General features: G+C 47.8%; 1 protein-coding gene across 17 annotated transcripts in view; it reads right to left on the minus strand.

Moving 5' to 3' along the window:
- Positions 1 to 17343, minus strand: part of LOC139407142 (afadin-like) — a 124720-nt gene that overhangs the window by 53608 nt on the left and 53769 nt on the right. For 9 of the 17 annotated variants that reach the window (XM_071150607.1, XM_071150605.1, XM_071150600.1 and 6 more), the window contains exons 2-12: positions 16955 to 17150; positions 16276 to 16388; positions 14724 to 14878; positions 14416 to 14576; positions 10645 to 10802; positions 9665 to 9752; positions 9270 to 9428; positions 8206 to 8250; positions 7252 to 7346; positions 6872 to 7125; positions 2760 to 2829 (exon numbers count right to left, since the gene is read on the minus strand). In XM_071150607.1, coding sequence (XP_071006708.1) covers positions 2760 to 2829; positions 6872 to 7125; positions 7252 to 7346; positions 8206 to 8250; positions 9270 to 9428; positions 9665 to 9752; positions 10645 to 10802; positions 14416 to 14576; positions 14724 to 14878; positions 16276 to 16388; positions 16955 to 17150 — 1494 coding nt within the window. The remainder of the gene's footprint in view (positions 1 to 2759; positions 2830 to 6871; positions 7126 to 7251; positions 7347 to 8205; positions 8251 to 9269; positions 9429 to 9664; positions 9753 to 10644; positions 10803 to 14415; positions 14577 to 14723; positions 14879 to 16275; positions 16389 to 16954; positions 17151 to 17343) is intronic. The other 8 variants (XM_071150601.1, XM_071150603.1, XM_071150606.1 and 5 more) reach the window with 3 other exon arrangements.

Genomic DNA, 17343 nt, shown 5'->3' on the forward strand with positions numbered 1-17343 from the left:
CTATGACGGACAAAATGAGGGGAAAAAATCCAGAAAATCACATTGTAGGATTTTTAATTAATTTATTTGCAAATTATGGTGGAAAATAAGTATTTGGTCAATAACAAAAGTTGCTCAATACTTTGTTATATACCCTTTGTTGGCAATGACAGAGGTCAACATTTTCACACACTGTTGCTGGTATTTTGGCCCATTCCTCCATGCAGATCTCCTCTAGAGCAGTGATGTTTTGGGGCTGTTGCTGGGCAACACGGACTTTCAACTCCCTCCAAAGATTTTCTATGGGGTTGAGATCTGGAGACTGCCTAGGCCACTCCAGGACCTTGAAATGCTTCTTACGAAGCCACTCCTTCGTTGCCCGGGCGGTGTGTTTGGATCATTGTCATGCTGAAAGACCCAGCCACGTTTCATCTTCAATGCCCTTGCTGATGGAAGGAGGTTTTCATTCAAAATCTCACAATACATGGCCCCATTCATTCTTTCCTTTACACGGATCAGTCGTCCTGGTCCCTTTGCAGAAAAACAGCCCCAAAGCATGTTTCCACCCCCATGCTTCACAGTAGGTATGGTGTTCTTTGGATGCAACTCAGCATTCTTTGTCCTCCAAACACGACGAGTTGAGTTTAACAAAAAGCTATATTTTGGTTTCATCTGACCATATGACATTCTCCCAATCTTCTTCTGGATCATCCAAATGCTCTCTAGCAAACTTCAGACGGGCCTGGACATGTACTGGCTTAAGCAGGGGGACACATCTGGCACTGCAGGATTTGAGTCCCTGGCGGCGTAGTGTGTTACTTACTGATGGTAGGCTTTGTTACTTTGGTCCCAGCTCTCTGCAGGTCATTCACTAGGTCCCCCCGTGTGGTTCTGGTTTGCTCACCGTTCTTGTGATCATTTTGACCCCACGGGGTGAGATCTTTCGTGGAGCCCCAGATCGAGGGAGATTATCAGTGGTCTTGTATGTCTTCCATTTCCTAATAATTGCTCCCACAGTTGATTTCTTCAAACCAAGCTGCTTACCTATTGCAGATTGAGTCTTCCCAGCCTGGTGCAGGTCTACAATTTTGTTTCTGGTGTCCTTTGACAGATCTTTGGTCTTGGCCATAGTGGAGTTTGGAGTGTTAATTAACAAGTTCAAACAGGTGCCATTAATACAGGTAACGAGTGGATGACAGAGGAGCCTCTTAAAGAAGAAGTTACAGGTCTGTGAGAGCCAGAAATCTTGCTTGTTTGTAGGTGACCAAATATTTATTTTCCACCATAATTTGCAAATAAATTCATAAAAAATCCTACAATGTGATTTTCTGGATTTTTTTTCTCATTTTGTCTGTCATAGTTTAAGTGTACCTATGATGAAAATTACAGGGCTCTCATCTTTTTAAGTGGGAGAACTTGCACAATTGGTGGCTGACTAAATACTTTTTTTGCCCCACTGTATTTCAAGGCCTACCTTCAAACTCAGTGCCTCTTTACTTGACATCATGGGAAAATCAAAAGAAGCCAAGACCTCAGAAAAAATTGTAGACCTCCACAAGTCTGGTTCATCCTTGGGAGGAATTTCCAAATGCCTGAAAGTACCACGTTCATCTGTACAAACAATAGTGCGCAAGTATAACACCATGGGACTACGCAGCCGTCATACCTCTCGGGAGGGAGACGCGTTCTGTCTCCTAGAGATGAACGTACTTTGGTGCAAAAAGTAGAACAACAGCAAAGCACCTTGTGAAGATGCTGGAGGAAACAGGTACAAAGGTACCTATATCCACTGTAAAACGAGTCCTATATCGACATAACCTGAAATGCCGCTCATCAAGGAAGAAGCCACTGCTCCAAAACCGCCATAAAAAAGCCAGACTACGGTTTGAAACTGCACATGGGGACAAAGATCATACTTTTTGGAAAAATGTCCTCTCGTCTGATGAAACAAAAATATAACTGTTTGTCCATAATAACCATCGTTATGTTTGGAGGAAAAAGGGGGAGGCTTGCAAGTCAAAGAACACCATCCCAACCGTGAAGCAAGGGGGTGGTAGCACCATGTTGTGGGGGTGCTTTGCTGCACGAGGGACTGGTGCACTTCACAACATAGATGGCATCATGAGGTAGGAGATTATGTGGATATATTGAAGCAACATCTCAAGACATCAGTTAAAGCTTGGTAGCAAATGGGTCTTCCAAATGGACAATGACCCCAAGCATACTTCCAAAGTTGTAGCAAAATGGCTTAAGGACAACAAAGTCAAGGTATTGGAGTGGCCATCACGAAGCCCTGACCTCAATCCTTTAGAAAATTTGTGGGCAGAACTGAAAAAGCGTGTGTGAGAAAGGAGGCCTATAAACCTGACTCAGTTACACCAGCTCTTTCAGGAGGAATGGGCCAAAATTCCCACAACTTATTGTGGGAAGCTTGTGGAAGGCTACCCGAAACGTTTGACCCAAGTTAAACAATTTAAAGGCAATGCTACCAAATACACTCAATTGGTATGTACATTTCTGACCCACTGGGAATATTATGAAATAAATAAAAGCTGTGGGGGAGAAAAAAAACACAAAAAAAACACAATTATTCTGACATTTCACATTGTTAAAATAAAGTGGTGATCCTAACTGACCGAAGACAGGGACATTTTACTAGGATTAAATGTCAAGAATTGTGAAAAACTGAGTTTAAATGTATTTGGCTAAGATGTATGTAAACTTCTGAATTCAACTGTATGGACACACATTGATACAGAGGACCAGGGTAGTTAATGTACCTTGCTGGCGGGGAGGGCCGTCCCACTGTGAATGTCCCCTTGCAGGTCAAAGGTCGTCTCCGAAACACTCCTGCGTGAAAGGTGGACAGAGAGGGAGAGAATGAGAAGGAGAAATTGACAGAGACCGGGAGCGAGGGAAGGACAGGGGGGAGAGACGGACAGAGACGGTGGAGACGGACAGACAGGGGGGAGAGACGGAGGGGGAGACGGATGGACAGACAGGGGGGAGAGACGGACGGGGAGACGGACGGGAAAGACGGATGGACGGACAGGGGGGTGAGACGAACGGGGAGACGGATGGACGGACAGGGGGGTGAGACGGACGGGGAGACGGATGGACGGACAGGGGGGAGAGACGGATGGATGGCCGGCAAGGGGGGGGGACGGACGGGGAGACGGACGGATGGACGGACAGGGGGGGGGGACGGACGGGGAGACGGACGGGGAGACGGACGGGAGAGGCGGAAGGGGGGGAGACGGACGGAGGGAGGGACAGAGACGGACGGGGGGGCGGACGGACGAGGGGCGGACGGGGGACAGAGACGGATGGCGGGGACAGACGGACGACAGAGACGGACGGAGGACAGAGACGGACGGACGGAGGACAGAGACGGACGGACAGGGGACAGAGACGGACGGACAGGGGACAGAGACGGACGGACAGGGGACAGAGACGGACGGACAGGGGACAGAGACGGACGGACAGGGGACAGAGACGGACGGACGGGAGACAGAGACGGACGGACGGGAGACAGAGACGGACGGACGGGAGACGGACGGACGGGAGACAGATGAAGGAGACGGACGGGAGAGGCGGAAGGACGGACGACGAGACGGACGACGACGAGACGGACAGAGACGGACGGGGGAGAGGGACAGAGACGGGGAGAGGGAAGAACGGGGAGAGCGAGAGAGAGTGACAGAGAGTGTCAATAAGATCAGGAACAGAACTCCCACAAGGCGGTGGGAACTTCCATTACTGGGAAGAAATGACCTGAGTTGATATAAACATGCACACACACACAGTCACATGCTGTACGTACACACACACACTGCCATCCCAGGACTGGGACAATCAACAGAAAGCCAGAAATTCCCTTTCATTGGCCTTATCACTGCAAATGAATGACTAGAACACGTTTATCTAAATATACCCTTGCACTACACTTGAATTAAATCCAGCTAACCACATTAGTGGTGACATGCAATGACAGGCCGGGAGCCACACAGTGTGGCTGTGTGAGAGAGCTGTCTGTTCTTAAGAAAAGGTCTTAGAATTTCCCATGCTGCCCCATGATGAAACATAGCCATATTGTCTGCCCTGAGGGAAACGTGACAGTAGCCCTCACTGAAAGCTGTGTAATTGACCATAGGGCACTGATACAGGATAACTGTGTACCCACTTATTCAGTCAAAAGCCTTTTAAATCACAAACGTTCATACATCATGCAAACCACAGTCTGTGTTTGAACTACCTTGGTGTCATTTGATTTCCATTAGTGTTCAAAGCAATGGAATTATTGGATGCAAGCATGAGGTCCCATTGCAAACACACGTGGCCCAATGTACAACAAGCAAGAACCAGAACCATCAGAACTGTCACAAAAGCTGAAGTCCTTCAATTCTCGTTGCCACAATTCCTCCCACTCCCTCGTCTCCTCTCCCACCCAGACGTAATCCTCTCCAGCATCAGGCCACAGCATTAACGGCGGATTAAGGCCTCTGGCTACATCCACAACCGGAAATTCATTCACCAGCCAGCCTGTCGTTCAGTCCAAACGTTACACATCAAGTCAACGTGGCTGGTTAAATTAACATCATGGGGATTCTGTCATTCGACTAAAAGCCCAGATATACACCGACCTAATGACCCTCGAATTACTGTACAGCTAAAACCACATCTAATTCAACAACACGCCACAGCCAGTCTCCAACCGCCAAATGCACTCTAGAAGCCTAACGACTGATAACAACATGCTAATGTGGTCAATATTTTTGACGAGTCCTCATACAACTACTGTCAATGAGGGGCTAGAAAGTCCTTCTCCAGTCGTCTACTACAGTGTACAAGCCTCTGTGCTGGAGACCGACGCAGCTGAAGTCCACTTAAATCGACACATTCTCCTCCTCTGTGGGACGGAGCAGAGATCCCAGGCCCTTAACTTCCATTTTTACCATAAAAGCCTCTACTCTCACTCACCTGGCAAGTGAAGGACCCACCGGAGCTGTCCCCTTCCTGTACCCTCTGTGCTGGTCTCGCTGTCTGGGTGGAGTAGGGTGCATAGTGAGCACGGAGGCTGCATCAGTGATCGGTGTATATATGTGTGTGTGCGCATGTGTGTGTGTCAGGCTCCTGGTCATCCCTCCCTCTTCAATGACAAGGCACTTCAGGCCACACCCCAGCCAGCCAGCCAGATTAGAGTCCCTACAACAGCCCCGATGTACCAGTCCCTCGCCTGCAATAACTCCGCCCGTTACCCTTTTCTCCCTTCCCTTCCTCTAATACACTCTCCCTGCCTCCTCCTCTCTCTTCAGCTCCCTCTCTTTCCCCTTCTCTCTGCAGAGTTAAATTACAACTAGAGTTGCTGCGCTCAGATGGCTCCTCCCCCTCATGTCCATGTGGAATCTGTTTCCACGGCAGCGGTGTGGTCAACTCCAGGCCTCAAGTCAAATCCCACTCCCAGGCAATCTCTCTCACACACACACACACACACACACACACACAACCTTGAGAAGGGTCAGAACCCCAGAAATGGAATTCAGCAGCACTGACTTCTCTGATGCAGACAGAGACAGCAGTAAAGGCACAGCTAGAGAGAAGTTATACAGCGATGGCTAGGATACCTGACAGGATATAGGCTCTGATCAAAGCTTCAACTATTAGAGGAAATCCCATGCACCGAGGTGTACTGAGGCCACAGAGTTCTGGACCTGAATGACTAGCATGAAGGCCACGGGCTGGGTGACAAGGTTACAAGATGTCTGCATTCCAAATGGCACTAATCCCTTCACAGTGCACTCCTTTCGACAAACGCACAAAGCTCTAAAAAAACGAGATATAGGAAAGACACCGAAAGACAGCACAACTTACGCACTACCACTCATATCCACATTCATATAGCCAGTTAAATTAGATCTTTAGAAAAAGGAGTGGCGCTGTGATAATGTGTTTTAACTAGTTCTCTGTCTGAGTAACCTCTGGTGGCAGAGCCTACCACCATGACATGGCTCTACACGTAACTGAGCGAAGCATTCAATCTGTTGTTGGTTTGGGTCCCGTGAAGAAACCCCCAGTGTCTGGTGGAGTATGCATGTCAGACTCTGTTTGAAGTGTACGCAAACAGATGATACAAGTGGTGAGGCATTTTCAACACGCAGGTTTCTTAAAGAGACTAGGAGAAGAACAGCACATTTCTCCTCAATCAGGAAAGACGATCACGCGCGTCTTTGATGTTATTTCTGTGCGTGCAGCTTTGCTTTGAGCCAGCTGCAGCTTTGCTAGGTCGTTCTTTGCTGCACCAGACGATATTACCTGACATTAATCAAGATGAGACCAGCGCCTGAACAACTAGTACAGTTGATCTGTGTCAAAAACGCAGAACTGATTTTTTTAATAACAGACACACCCCTCCCCATCTTCACAACAACTTGATCAATATCACTTGGATAACTGACTTCCCAATGTTACTCCTGGCAGTTCAACTTCCTCAACAATCACACCTTTAATGCACGACTCCAGGTTGAGGTCTAAGAGAACGCTTTGAACCAAATACAATGATTTGTGATGCTTTTGCAATGCTAAGCACTATATAGGGAACAGGCTTCCGTTTAGGCTGCACCTGATATCATCTCTGGTGGCTGGCACGTGTAAATAGGAAGCTGTGCTGGTGTGTTCAGAGGACTGAGATGAGAGCCACCTTCGTGCTCCTCTGTCACCCAGCTGAGATACAGATCCTGAGTCTGATGACACTGGTTTCAGCAGGTCACTGCTTCCTGTCCCTGGGCCTATTCATTCAAAGCCATTCCTGCTATCACCACTGGGATGAGAGACCTAGCCTCCAAGTGAGTGAGTGTGTGTGCCCACCTGTGTCATCAGCCGTCACTCCACCTACCCTGACTTGTGCCTTCCCCTCATCATCGGTCCGGGACCTCCCTTGCCCATGCTGTGGTCGTAGCTGGGGTCGACAAACTTGAAGACGTGGGAGGCGCCGAACTGAAGTGTGGCTCCGCTTCGCAGCACAGTGGTCTCGGTGACACGCTGGCCGTCCACGTAGGTCTCAGCCTCCAGACTGTGTGGCGTCACTGTCACCAGACCCTCTGTGTGCATCAGTTTGCAGTGGTGGGGCAGGATACCTGGACCAAACAGCTGGAGACAAAATACACTTGGTATCACAACATCCTTGACCTCAGCTAACTTATAGTCCAGTCTAGGCTAGTAACTTACAGCTAGGTCAATGTAGCACGTGACCACACACAAAGGGCAGGTCCTTACCTGGATGGAGCCGTCGTCTGTCATGTCTGAGCCCACCTCAGTGACACTGTGCTGCAGACGGTAGAGCTTTGGTTTGTCCCTGGAGTCGGAGCCGTCTATGGTGGAGACCAGGAGATAGTCAGTACACACAATATGGAAAGACACACACACTCACTCACTACACAGACACACAAACACGCACTACAGAGCACAGCAGGAGACACACACTACAGTGCGGGGATTTGAGTCGTACACCTCACACACAATACATACAATACATACACACGAGGGGAAAGAGACATACAAGACCATGTATTCCTAACAACTACCAGTAGACCAGATCAGTTGTGCATTTTGATTAGTACACCACATATTTTAGTAAAAGCAAGCAGGAACTTAGTTAACATGTATTCGTCCTCTGAAAATTCTGTTAGTTTTGAAAATCCTCATTTTCAAAAAAGCACTTGCTATTGTTAAGCCAAACAATATTGGTCATGGGCCTTAAACGTGGCCTCGTGCAGAGGAGCTGCCTTCGCGCGGCTAGCCTTCCTTCACACAACCTCACCCTAGACAGTGAGGCCCTCCTCTGATTGGCTGAATCATGGCACAAAAAGAAATTCAGGAAAGTAGCATTCAGTTGCCCATAGACACTGATCTCAGGTCTGTTTTGTCCCATTTCCCCATAATAGTTATGGTCAGCATTTTGGGGGTGGAGAAGCTGATCAGAGATCTGTGTCAAAGGGCAACTTTTGAGAGTGGGTAGAAGTTGAACCTAACCACGGATACGATCAGATCGTTTTCCATCACTATAACGGTCAAAAATAGAATACTCAATCTTCAGGGTAATCTGATCCTAGATCTGTAGTTATGGGCAACTTCTACCACAAGCCAGCTTGTTTCCAGAGAAACACAGCAGTAGATGGGTTTGGTGATGAGAGTGGAGGAGAGGCATGTGTGGTGGGTAGGCAGGTTTACCTTCCAGGTGCTGATACGTGTAGTAGCCATAGTGATTTCCCCTCCCTAGGTGAGCAGACATGCAGAGGAGGCGGCCGCAGTAGGGACAGACAGAACAAACACCATGCCAGAGGAGGCCAGGAGAGAGGACACACACACACACAGAGCAGAGGGTGAAAATGTTGCAGCAGGGAGAAAATGCAGCACCATTCTTCACCTCACACACACAGGCCCCAAAGTCCACACACACACACAGGCCCCAGAGTCCACACAGGCCCCAGAGTCCACACAGGGCCCAGAGTCCACACAGGGCCCAGAGTCCACACAGGGCCCAGAGTCCACACAGGCCCCAGAGTCCACACACATACTTGTGCGAACATGCAGGGAAATAGTCCAAACACACACCCAATTCAGACTTCCACACACAGACACACAGCTTTCCCCCAAACACTCAACACACACCTTGAATCCCTCATGCGGAAAGAAGAAAACCCTAGCCTGGGAGACATGCTCTTTTGTTGCAATGCACTCAAACGGATCTCAACCCTTCAAACCGAATCTCTTAGATACCTGAATAACTTGTAACTACTAAATAAATCTCTGACGGGGTTAAGATGGTTCTGAGAGACAGGGTTAGTTAACTGTATGGGTGATAGGTTGGTAAGGGGAGCATGGAGGGCAACAAGCAGCTGTTAGGGCCAGCCCAGCAGTGAGGACTGGCCAAGTTACTGGACACAACATCTGAGGACTAGCTAACTTAGACCTGATGTATTCTCTTGGTGGAGGGGTACAATAAACTGGGCAGGAGATGCTTCTAAGGCCCACTCACTCACCTTGTTAGAAGAGACTACAGAGAGTTCTCAGGGCATCAGCAAGTCTGGTCCATTCAGTATATTTCCTACACTGCCGCTACAGGTGTGAGTAGAACAGCCATTACACGATTCTGTTGGCTATGTGAGTAGAACTGGGCCTTTCTTACAGAATGTCTGTGCTCTCTTGTGTTCAGCATCAGCTGGGAATGTGTGTGTCTACCTGTATCTATGTGTGTGTGTGTGTGTGTGTGTGTGTGAGAGAGAGAGATGCACCTGGGCTGAGCTCCACCAGGTAAGGCAGTTTCTCTGGGGGTAGAGAGCCGTACAGGGGCCCGTCCATGCCCTTCCCTCGGAGGCCCTTGTCCTCTGGTTTCCGGACCTTTTTAGGCACGTAGTCTGGAGGTCTCTTCTTCAGCTGGAACACGAGGGCTCCTGAAACAACACAAGGAGCTGCGTAATGACCCAGAGCTACCAGGAGAGGGCAGTACAGACGGGGGACGTCGGATAAAAACACAACGCATAAAGACAATGAACTAGTTCGGGGGGAAAAAAACGTATGAACAAAAACCTCAACAACCAAGTCGGTTAAAACTAGCTTTTGGTTGTTCTTGTAAGGTCAACTCCCTTTAGATCTGCACGTTTCATTGAGACTTTTGCGTCAACACTACCTCGGTCATTGGGCCAGTCTCTGAAGATCTGAAGAGGACACTCCGTATCGTCCAGGACGATCTCCTTCCCAGACTTGTCATCTGTGTGCTGCAGGACCACAAAACACAACCGTAAAACCACCACACGTTCAACTGGAAGAGTGACATATCAACATGCATCGACTTGTGACCATACAATCATGGCTTAAATATAGTGTAGCGTGTATGGGGTGTACATAGGATGTGTTCCAAACCATTTGATTATTGCCCATTAGAACATAAGCCAATAGGTGGCTGCTCTCCCTTTCCCTTGGTAGGTCTCCCCTCCATGTCTCCTGCACGCACCAGACATGACCTCTCCCTCTATTCCCGTCCAACCCTTTCTCCCTCCTCCACTCCCTAATAATGGTCTCTCCCTCACATCTCTGCTGTAGTAATGACTGACTGTCCAACACAAGACGCTGGTGAGAAACATGCGCTGTCCATGTCTGGTCACAGCAGTTTGATGTTGTATATATTAACGACAGATGTATAACGGAGAGGCGGATGGACGGCTGGAGAGAGGGGGAACTGAATGGGATTGTCTGTGACTGGAGCTGTCAGGCGGCAGGGATAGGAGGCGTGTGGCGGCGAAGGTCAGCGCTTTAGCGTGGAGATGTCGGTCACATGGTGACAGGAGAGATTAGGCCAGCCATTCTGCCGGGACTCCACACACACACACACACCCACACCCACACCCACACCCACACCTGCTGGCCTGGCACTTTGAAGAAATGCAATTAAATTACAACCAAACAGATGACTGTGCCAACAGTCCCTTTCCTGCTTTAATCTGACAGACGACTAGGAAGAGTGTGGATGGCTGGATGAGACTCAGAGTTGAAACAGGAGGGTTGGCGCTGGGTCGGAATGAAAGCTCTCCAGGACCACAGTTGGTTTCCAACGGGGGGGAGAGTAAGGTCTAGTTGTTCTTGGTAAGGGATGGGGGTGCTGACTCTTACCCTGGCGATGCAGTACTCCCGGGGGTTCTCCTTCTCCAGGCCGTACTTCTCCAGGGCCTCCACCACAGCAAAGTCTGCCATGTCTGTCGTGGACAGCAGGATGGTCTTATAAGGAATGTTGGGCTTCAGACTGTCTGCATAGATCCTCAACGTCCCCCCTAAGAGACAGAAGCAGGAGTTGGAGTTACACACACACACACACATTTTATTATGCCACATCTGTACTCAATATATTTTGTTTTCCTTTGGCAGGAATATTCCACATAGCAGCATACCTCACCATCAGCACTCTGTCACACACACTTTCTTTTCTCTCTCTATCAGACTACAGACTGGCTCGGAGTTAACAGACATGGATGTAGGTCTAGGACGCTTGCCCATTTCACACAGGGATTTACTCCTCTGGATTGGGACTAGAGAGAGAGAGAGAGAGAGACTGAGGAGGAACTGGGAAGGGGGTTTATGTCCGTGTCAGATAGATGGCATTTTAGCTGGGAGTGAACCAGCAGACCAGGCCAGAGGGCTTACGGTTCAGGCCTCCAGATTACATAACATCTGAGGTCTGGATATCACTCAATAGGAGAAAGTCTGATAAGTTGATGCTGGATAGTAAAAATAAATTTAAAAAAGTAAATGCAGAAAGAGCCTTTGTTCAAACATACTTCCAGAAGTAGTCAAGGCACTCAATGTAGTGAAGAAATGTAAAGGCCTTTAATGTTGGATATGACCGTGCCAGTAACCGCAGCACCAGTTAGCCCCTAACGCTCTAGATAACCAGCTCTGCTAGGGCGAGTAAAATGTAAAGGCCTTTAATGTTGGATATGACCGTGTCAGTAACCGCAGCACCAGTTAGCCCCTAACGCTCTAGATAACCAGCTCTGCTAGGGCGAGTAAAATGTAAAGGCCTTTAATGTTGGATATGACCGTGCCAGTAACCGCAGCACCAGTTAGCCCCTAACGCTCTAGATAACATGAAAACAGCCTAACCAGCTCTGCTAGGGCGAGTAAAATGGTCAGTGAGGTTCTCTCATTTGTGTCTGGAAGGAGATAGCAAGCTAGACAACTTTAGCCAGTTGGCTTGAGGTGCTCGACTGCCGTTGAGAGGTCAGAACTCCCAGATCAACCCTACTCCTCAGCCAGAGCGTCCAGTGTGCGAAAACTCTGAACTTATGAACAGACAATCTGACAACGCTCTGATTTTAGGAACGACCCAGAGCGCACTGACACACTGGAGGCAATTTACGTGACCCTAATATTACTTTCTTCTCCCTGCTCATCCTAAGTTTGCTTACTACATGTTACCAAGAAATCCACAAGGATCCTCATAACCCTCCTGGAAGGCCAATCACAAGCAACAATGATCCTACATATCAGAGCATGCCTCCATGCATGTTCATTTCTACATTAAGCCTAGTGTCCAAACTCGTCTCTTTCCTTCAAGACACCACTCACACTGAGCTCAAAGATGGACCTTCGTATCTGCTAACAATGGATGTTGAATCTCTTCACAACAATATTGTACACAATGACGGTCTGGAGGCTTTAAAGGACTATCTCCAACTGAGGCCAGAGGCAAGTACGCCCTCTGCTGACTTTCTCCTTCAATTAACACATTGTCCATTTTATTTTATTTTCTATTTTTTTACTGGAACCTCTAGGCAAGTCAGTTAACAACAAATTCGATAAACAACATTTCCCTTTTCCAGGACAAGCTCTTCAGACAACAGAAGAGGACTGCTATGGGGGTTTGAGTCGCTCCAAAACTATGCAACCTTATTTATGGGACTTCGGGAAGAGAAGTTTATTTTCTGTTCTGCTTACTATTTTATTTTACAAAATGGTACGGTTATGGCAAATACATTTTTTTGTGTTCTCTGGAACCCGAAAATGAGTTATTATTCCATAACTAGGGTAATTCCCTCAATGAGAATGTGAAACTGAGTTTAGAATACAGTCAAATACAAATTTACTTTCTGGATGTGAAAATCTTAACTCGGATGTCTCACTCCACACCAACATCTACAGGAAAAGTACGCACCGCAATACCATGGTCAGGGCGGAGAGGTCAGGGCGGACAGTTTTCACCCTGCTAAATCTGATTAAGGACATTCCCTTCAGACTATTTCAATTCAAAAGCTGCACCGTATTCGTTGACAGGGAGGAGGATTGAGGAAAAGGCTGTGGAAATGCATTCTAGGTTTCAGCAACAGGGATGCAAACCTAGCGTTAAACAAGTCTCTCACCAAAGCTAAATCTCTGGAACGAGAAAGACTTCTCAAAAACACACACCCACAGGATTCAAACCCCCCAAACCAATCTACTCTCCGAACCGCCACAGCAAGGAGGCAGCCAGGGTTCAGGATATCATTAAACACAATTGGAGTATCATTGAAAGTGATCATAAGTCGATGTGTTCTCTGAACCGGCAGCGTTTCCTTACAGAAGGGCCCCTACCTTCAAGGATACGTTGGTGCGCAGCGACCTCACCCCCTTTACTAAGCCAAGTTGGCTCCCCAAGCCCACAGGCAACTTCCCATGTGGCATCTGCAAATCACATTGTAAAAACAAATCCGTTCAGGGACCGAGAGTCTGTCAAGTGCAACACCACATGTGTGTGGAGTGGTTGGAGTGCCCGTGTGGGTGTTTTTACATAGGAGGACAGGGGATCTTTAAACTGGATCTTTAGAATAAGGGCCACTTCATTGCCAGATGTATATGAGGAAATGAAGTATTCTCCCTTCCTGTAAGACGTGTCAAATTTTTTTGTTCTTCATTTTGTTGTTCTCTATTCAGAAGTTTGCTAACATGAGCTCGTATCACAGTTTGTTTTTTTCCTTTTATGATATTGCATTTCATTTGTGGTGTTGCATTCTCCTTATCCCATGTTTATTCTGTTCCTCTTTGCATCTTGAAGGTGTTTTTTCCACTTGATCAATTACAATGAATTGAGTCACGTCCTGTGAGAGTTGCGATATAAACCTGTTTTGTCCACCACTATTCTTTGTCACCCTGATGAAGGCTGTTGTCGCTGCGACGAGTCGTTGATTTATTTTTGCCCTGCCTAGCCGTAATACATTAAAGGCTTTTACATGGTTTCACTACATGAGAGCTCCTTGACTACTTCTGGAAGTTGGTTTGCTCAACAGCAGTTTACTATCCAGCATCAACTTCTGTTTGTTCCATAGTATTTTACCCCATGATCAAAGAGCACCTCGTGGATTAACGATAAATCAAAGAAGCCCTCCCCTCATGTGCCTCTAAGAAGCTAGTCTAAGTAAAGAAGTGGCCAGAGGTAGAAAGTTGCCCCTAACCTCAGATCTAGGGTCAGATTAAACTAGATTAAAAACAAATATTTGTACTTCTTCTAAACAACACTTGAGATTAACACATTTTTAAAACAGTTATGTCATAGTGTCACCACTTGACCAAAACAGATTTGGGATACAGAGTTCAGGCTTCAAAATAAAAAACTCCTGCGGACATTTTTGGTGTCCCTCCCATGGTTGGCAGAGGGCTGTAAAGCCATTGGGAACAAGATGTGAGGCCTGGCAGTGCCAGCCAGTGTGTGGTGTTCACTGAGGACATAGGCTAAAGCAGATTAGAGTGGCCCCCTGCTCTGTCTGGCCCAGGCCTTATGTAATTACAGTATGGAGACAGGGTGTTCTCTCCTGGACCGGGACAAGAGACAATGGATTTGGACTGGCCTATAGGCATATCTCGCTCAAAGGAACACATTTTAAATTGGTAGATCCAGGAGTCCCAGGACCCTACCCGAGTCGGGCCTGCCGTCGCTGCTGCGGAACTCCTGCATCCTCTTCTCCAGTTTCTGCTGCCGCCTCCTCTTCATCACCACCTCAGGGTTAGAGATGGTCCTGGTGAAGCTGTTCTCCGGCATGTCCTTGTACACCTCCGCCGCCAGTCTGGAGTTCTCTCTGGAGAAGCAGGAGAAACACAACACTCAGAAGTACTCCACTGCAATTCTACTCACAGAAATATATTTACTTTACCATGCAGGTTACTTCTTTATACACCATCTATATCTATATACACACACACACACGTGACATTGCCCTCCTTACCCATCTTCTCTGTTCAGTGCTTGCTCATCTCCGTCCGGAATGTGAGCCTCCTTCTCTCTCTTCTTCTCCTTCTTCTTCTCTTTCTTGGACAGTGTCCGTTTGAAGTTCTGGATTACTCCCTCCTTCTCCCTCTCCGGCCCGTTGCTCTGCATCTTCTGTTGTGAGAGAAAACAAGAGAAAGCGAGAGAGACAGACAAGGGGAAAGGTTACGATAGGTGAGAGGGTGTGAGGTTTGCTACTAAGTGTTTTATTAAGGCGATCAGTGGTATTAGGGGGCCCGAGAGGGGGACTGACTGGGCTGAGGTCTTAGGACTCAGTGACCCAAGGCCTCCACACAGAGTTGGAACGGGGCCAACTTTAACACCTAGAGCATGAGGCCTAGGGGTCTGGGCACCACTCTACCAGCCAGCCGAATAAAACCATCAGCTGACAGACAGAACAACAGGGTGAGAGTTCAATCAAAAGCCAAAATGTGAACTTCCTTGGCCAAAGAAAGCAGAGAGAGCGAGAGCCTTTTCAGAGGGGATCAGTTGGAGTCTAAATCCCCATAAAGCATTAGATGTGTTAAAGCCTTCCAGTGTTCCAGAACTGCCCTGTCAAATGGCTGAGCAGGGGACACTTCTGAGAAGACTCCATCTCTTTCCACTCCCCAAAAGCACTCCTGTTCTCCTATCACTCATTCACACACGCTCACACATTTCAGCCTAAAAGCCTTTTGGGGAGCCCTCTATGTACCTCTAGTAGCAGATGCTTTTAGGAGGCGAGGAGAGGTGCTGCCACTAAGAGGAGATAAGTGTAGTTTAAGATCTGCTTCCCCTGTGATGACTGGAGTGATGACTGGGTAGGAGAATTGTGTGTGTGTGTTTTATAGCTCTTTTACTGCTCCCCTGGGCAGAGGTGGTTGATTATCCTCACACTGGTCAGAGTGTAGCCACTCATCCCAAGAGATGAAACACACATAACTCATTCACATCTCACACACAAACACCCCCCCCACACACACTACTGCTTTTATATCCTGGGCCAGGGGGGAGAACATATTTGGCTGAGGAAATGGAAAGAGGTTCGGGGAGCCGAGCTACTCCAGGTCAAGTGGCCCAGTATAGAATAAAAACAGTTGCATCTCTCTAGGGTGCTAAAGAGCACTAAAGAAGTCTCGGAGCAGGAGGCACTTCATTGTATCAGAGCCAGGATGCACATCAACACATTGAGCAGTCAGTCTATATTTCATTAGAGGATCATAGGAACTAACAAGATCACAGCAGTGGACTTGACTGTTGGCTATTTAGTTACAGTTCTACAGAGGCAGAGCAATCTGATAGTGTTGTCATCGCCAGGGTCCTGCTGTGCAGCAGTTTTGAGTCATTTCACTGATGCCAAATCTAAGAATAGACTAGGTCCATTATTCTTTTCCAATGATGCAACGCACATTCACAGGAATCCCCAAATCACACCATATAGTCCAGTACTTGCTTTATGTCTAGCAGAAGCATACTGGAAGCCAGGCTTGCCTGAGACCACTCTGCTCCTTGTTGCTGCTGTCGTCACTAACCTTGGGGATGATGTCGTTCTCGTTCTTGAGGACGAAGCGTCCCTCGCGGTCGTCTTTGTTCCAGTTGAGCTGCACCACCAGTGGCTTCTCATCCAGGTCCAGCTTCCGTTCTTCTGCCAGAGAGAGAAGGGGGGAGTCAACCGCTTAACACACTGCTTTACACCCTGCTAGCCCACACCAGTTAACCCACACCCCTATACAGCCAGCTTAGCTAGCTCTGGGCTATATACTCTCATTTAACATAAATAAACAGAATAAGCTTAGGATAAAGTATTGGATGCGCTTAGGATATAGCATTAATGATTGACACAGACAAATGTGGTAGGACTGCAGAGATTTAAAATATGACTATATAAAAGCACAACTGTACTATGCAGGCACACGTACAGTACACGCTACTCCTCTCTCAATATGAAGAGATACCAAAGCCTGGACTGAGGGCTGCTGATCTCAAGGTCCCATTAGGCACCATGGGAGCTGGACCCTGCTCTCCTGGCTTTTCTGTAGAGCAGGCTAACAGTCTTTGTCTCGTGACCCAAACAGAGTGGCTCACTCAAACCACATATCCAAACAAATAAGCAACCCGATGTTGAATGTTAGCAGTCTACTGCTCGGTGTGGTCGACCATAATACCCTTACAAAACAACCCACCGAAACACACACCCATCCTTCCACTCACCCCCGCTGACGTGGACCTCGTAGAGGGAGTATTTTGGCGAGGAGAGCATTCTCATGTCGGGCCGGAACTTCTCGGCCAGCGTCTCGATGACGTCCTGAGTGGTGGCCGTGGAGGACACGCGGATGCACTTGGTGGCAAAGTTCCCTGCCACGCGGTCCTGGAAGTAGAAACGCATCACGCCATGGAACTCCAAGTCCTGAAAGAGAGGGAAGATGAGAAGAGAGAGGGGTGAGGGGTCATTAGTTTCCTTCACAGCTGAAGACCTGAAGGGCCAAGTTTGGCTTTTTCCTTCCTTTCTCACACTTCCATAATAAACATTTCATGCTACACCAACACTGAGCGTCTTGAAAAATCACATTTATCACCGGAGTAAAAATATATATTATTTT

The sequence above is a fragment of the Oncorhynchus clarkii genome, chromosome 4, assembly GCF_045791955.1.
Source record: "Oncorhynchus clarkii lewisi isolate Uvic-CL-2024 chromosome 4, UVic_Ocla_1.0, whole genome shotgun sequence".
Taxonomy (NCBI): domain Eukaryota; kingdom Metazoa; phylum Chordata; class Actinopteri; order Salmoniformes; family Salmonidae; genus Oncorhynchus; species Oncorhynchus clarkii.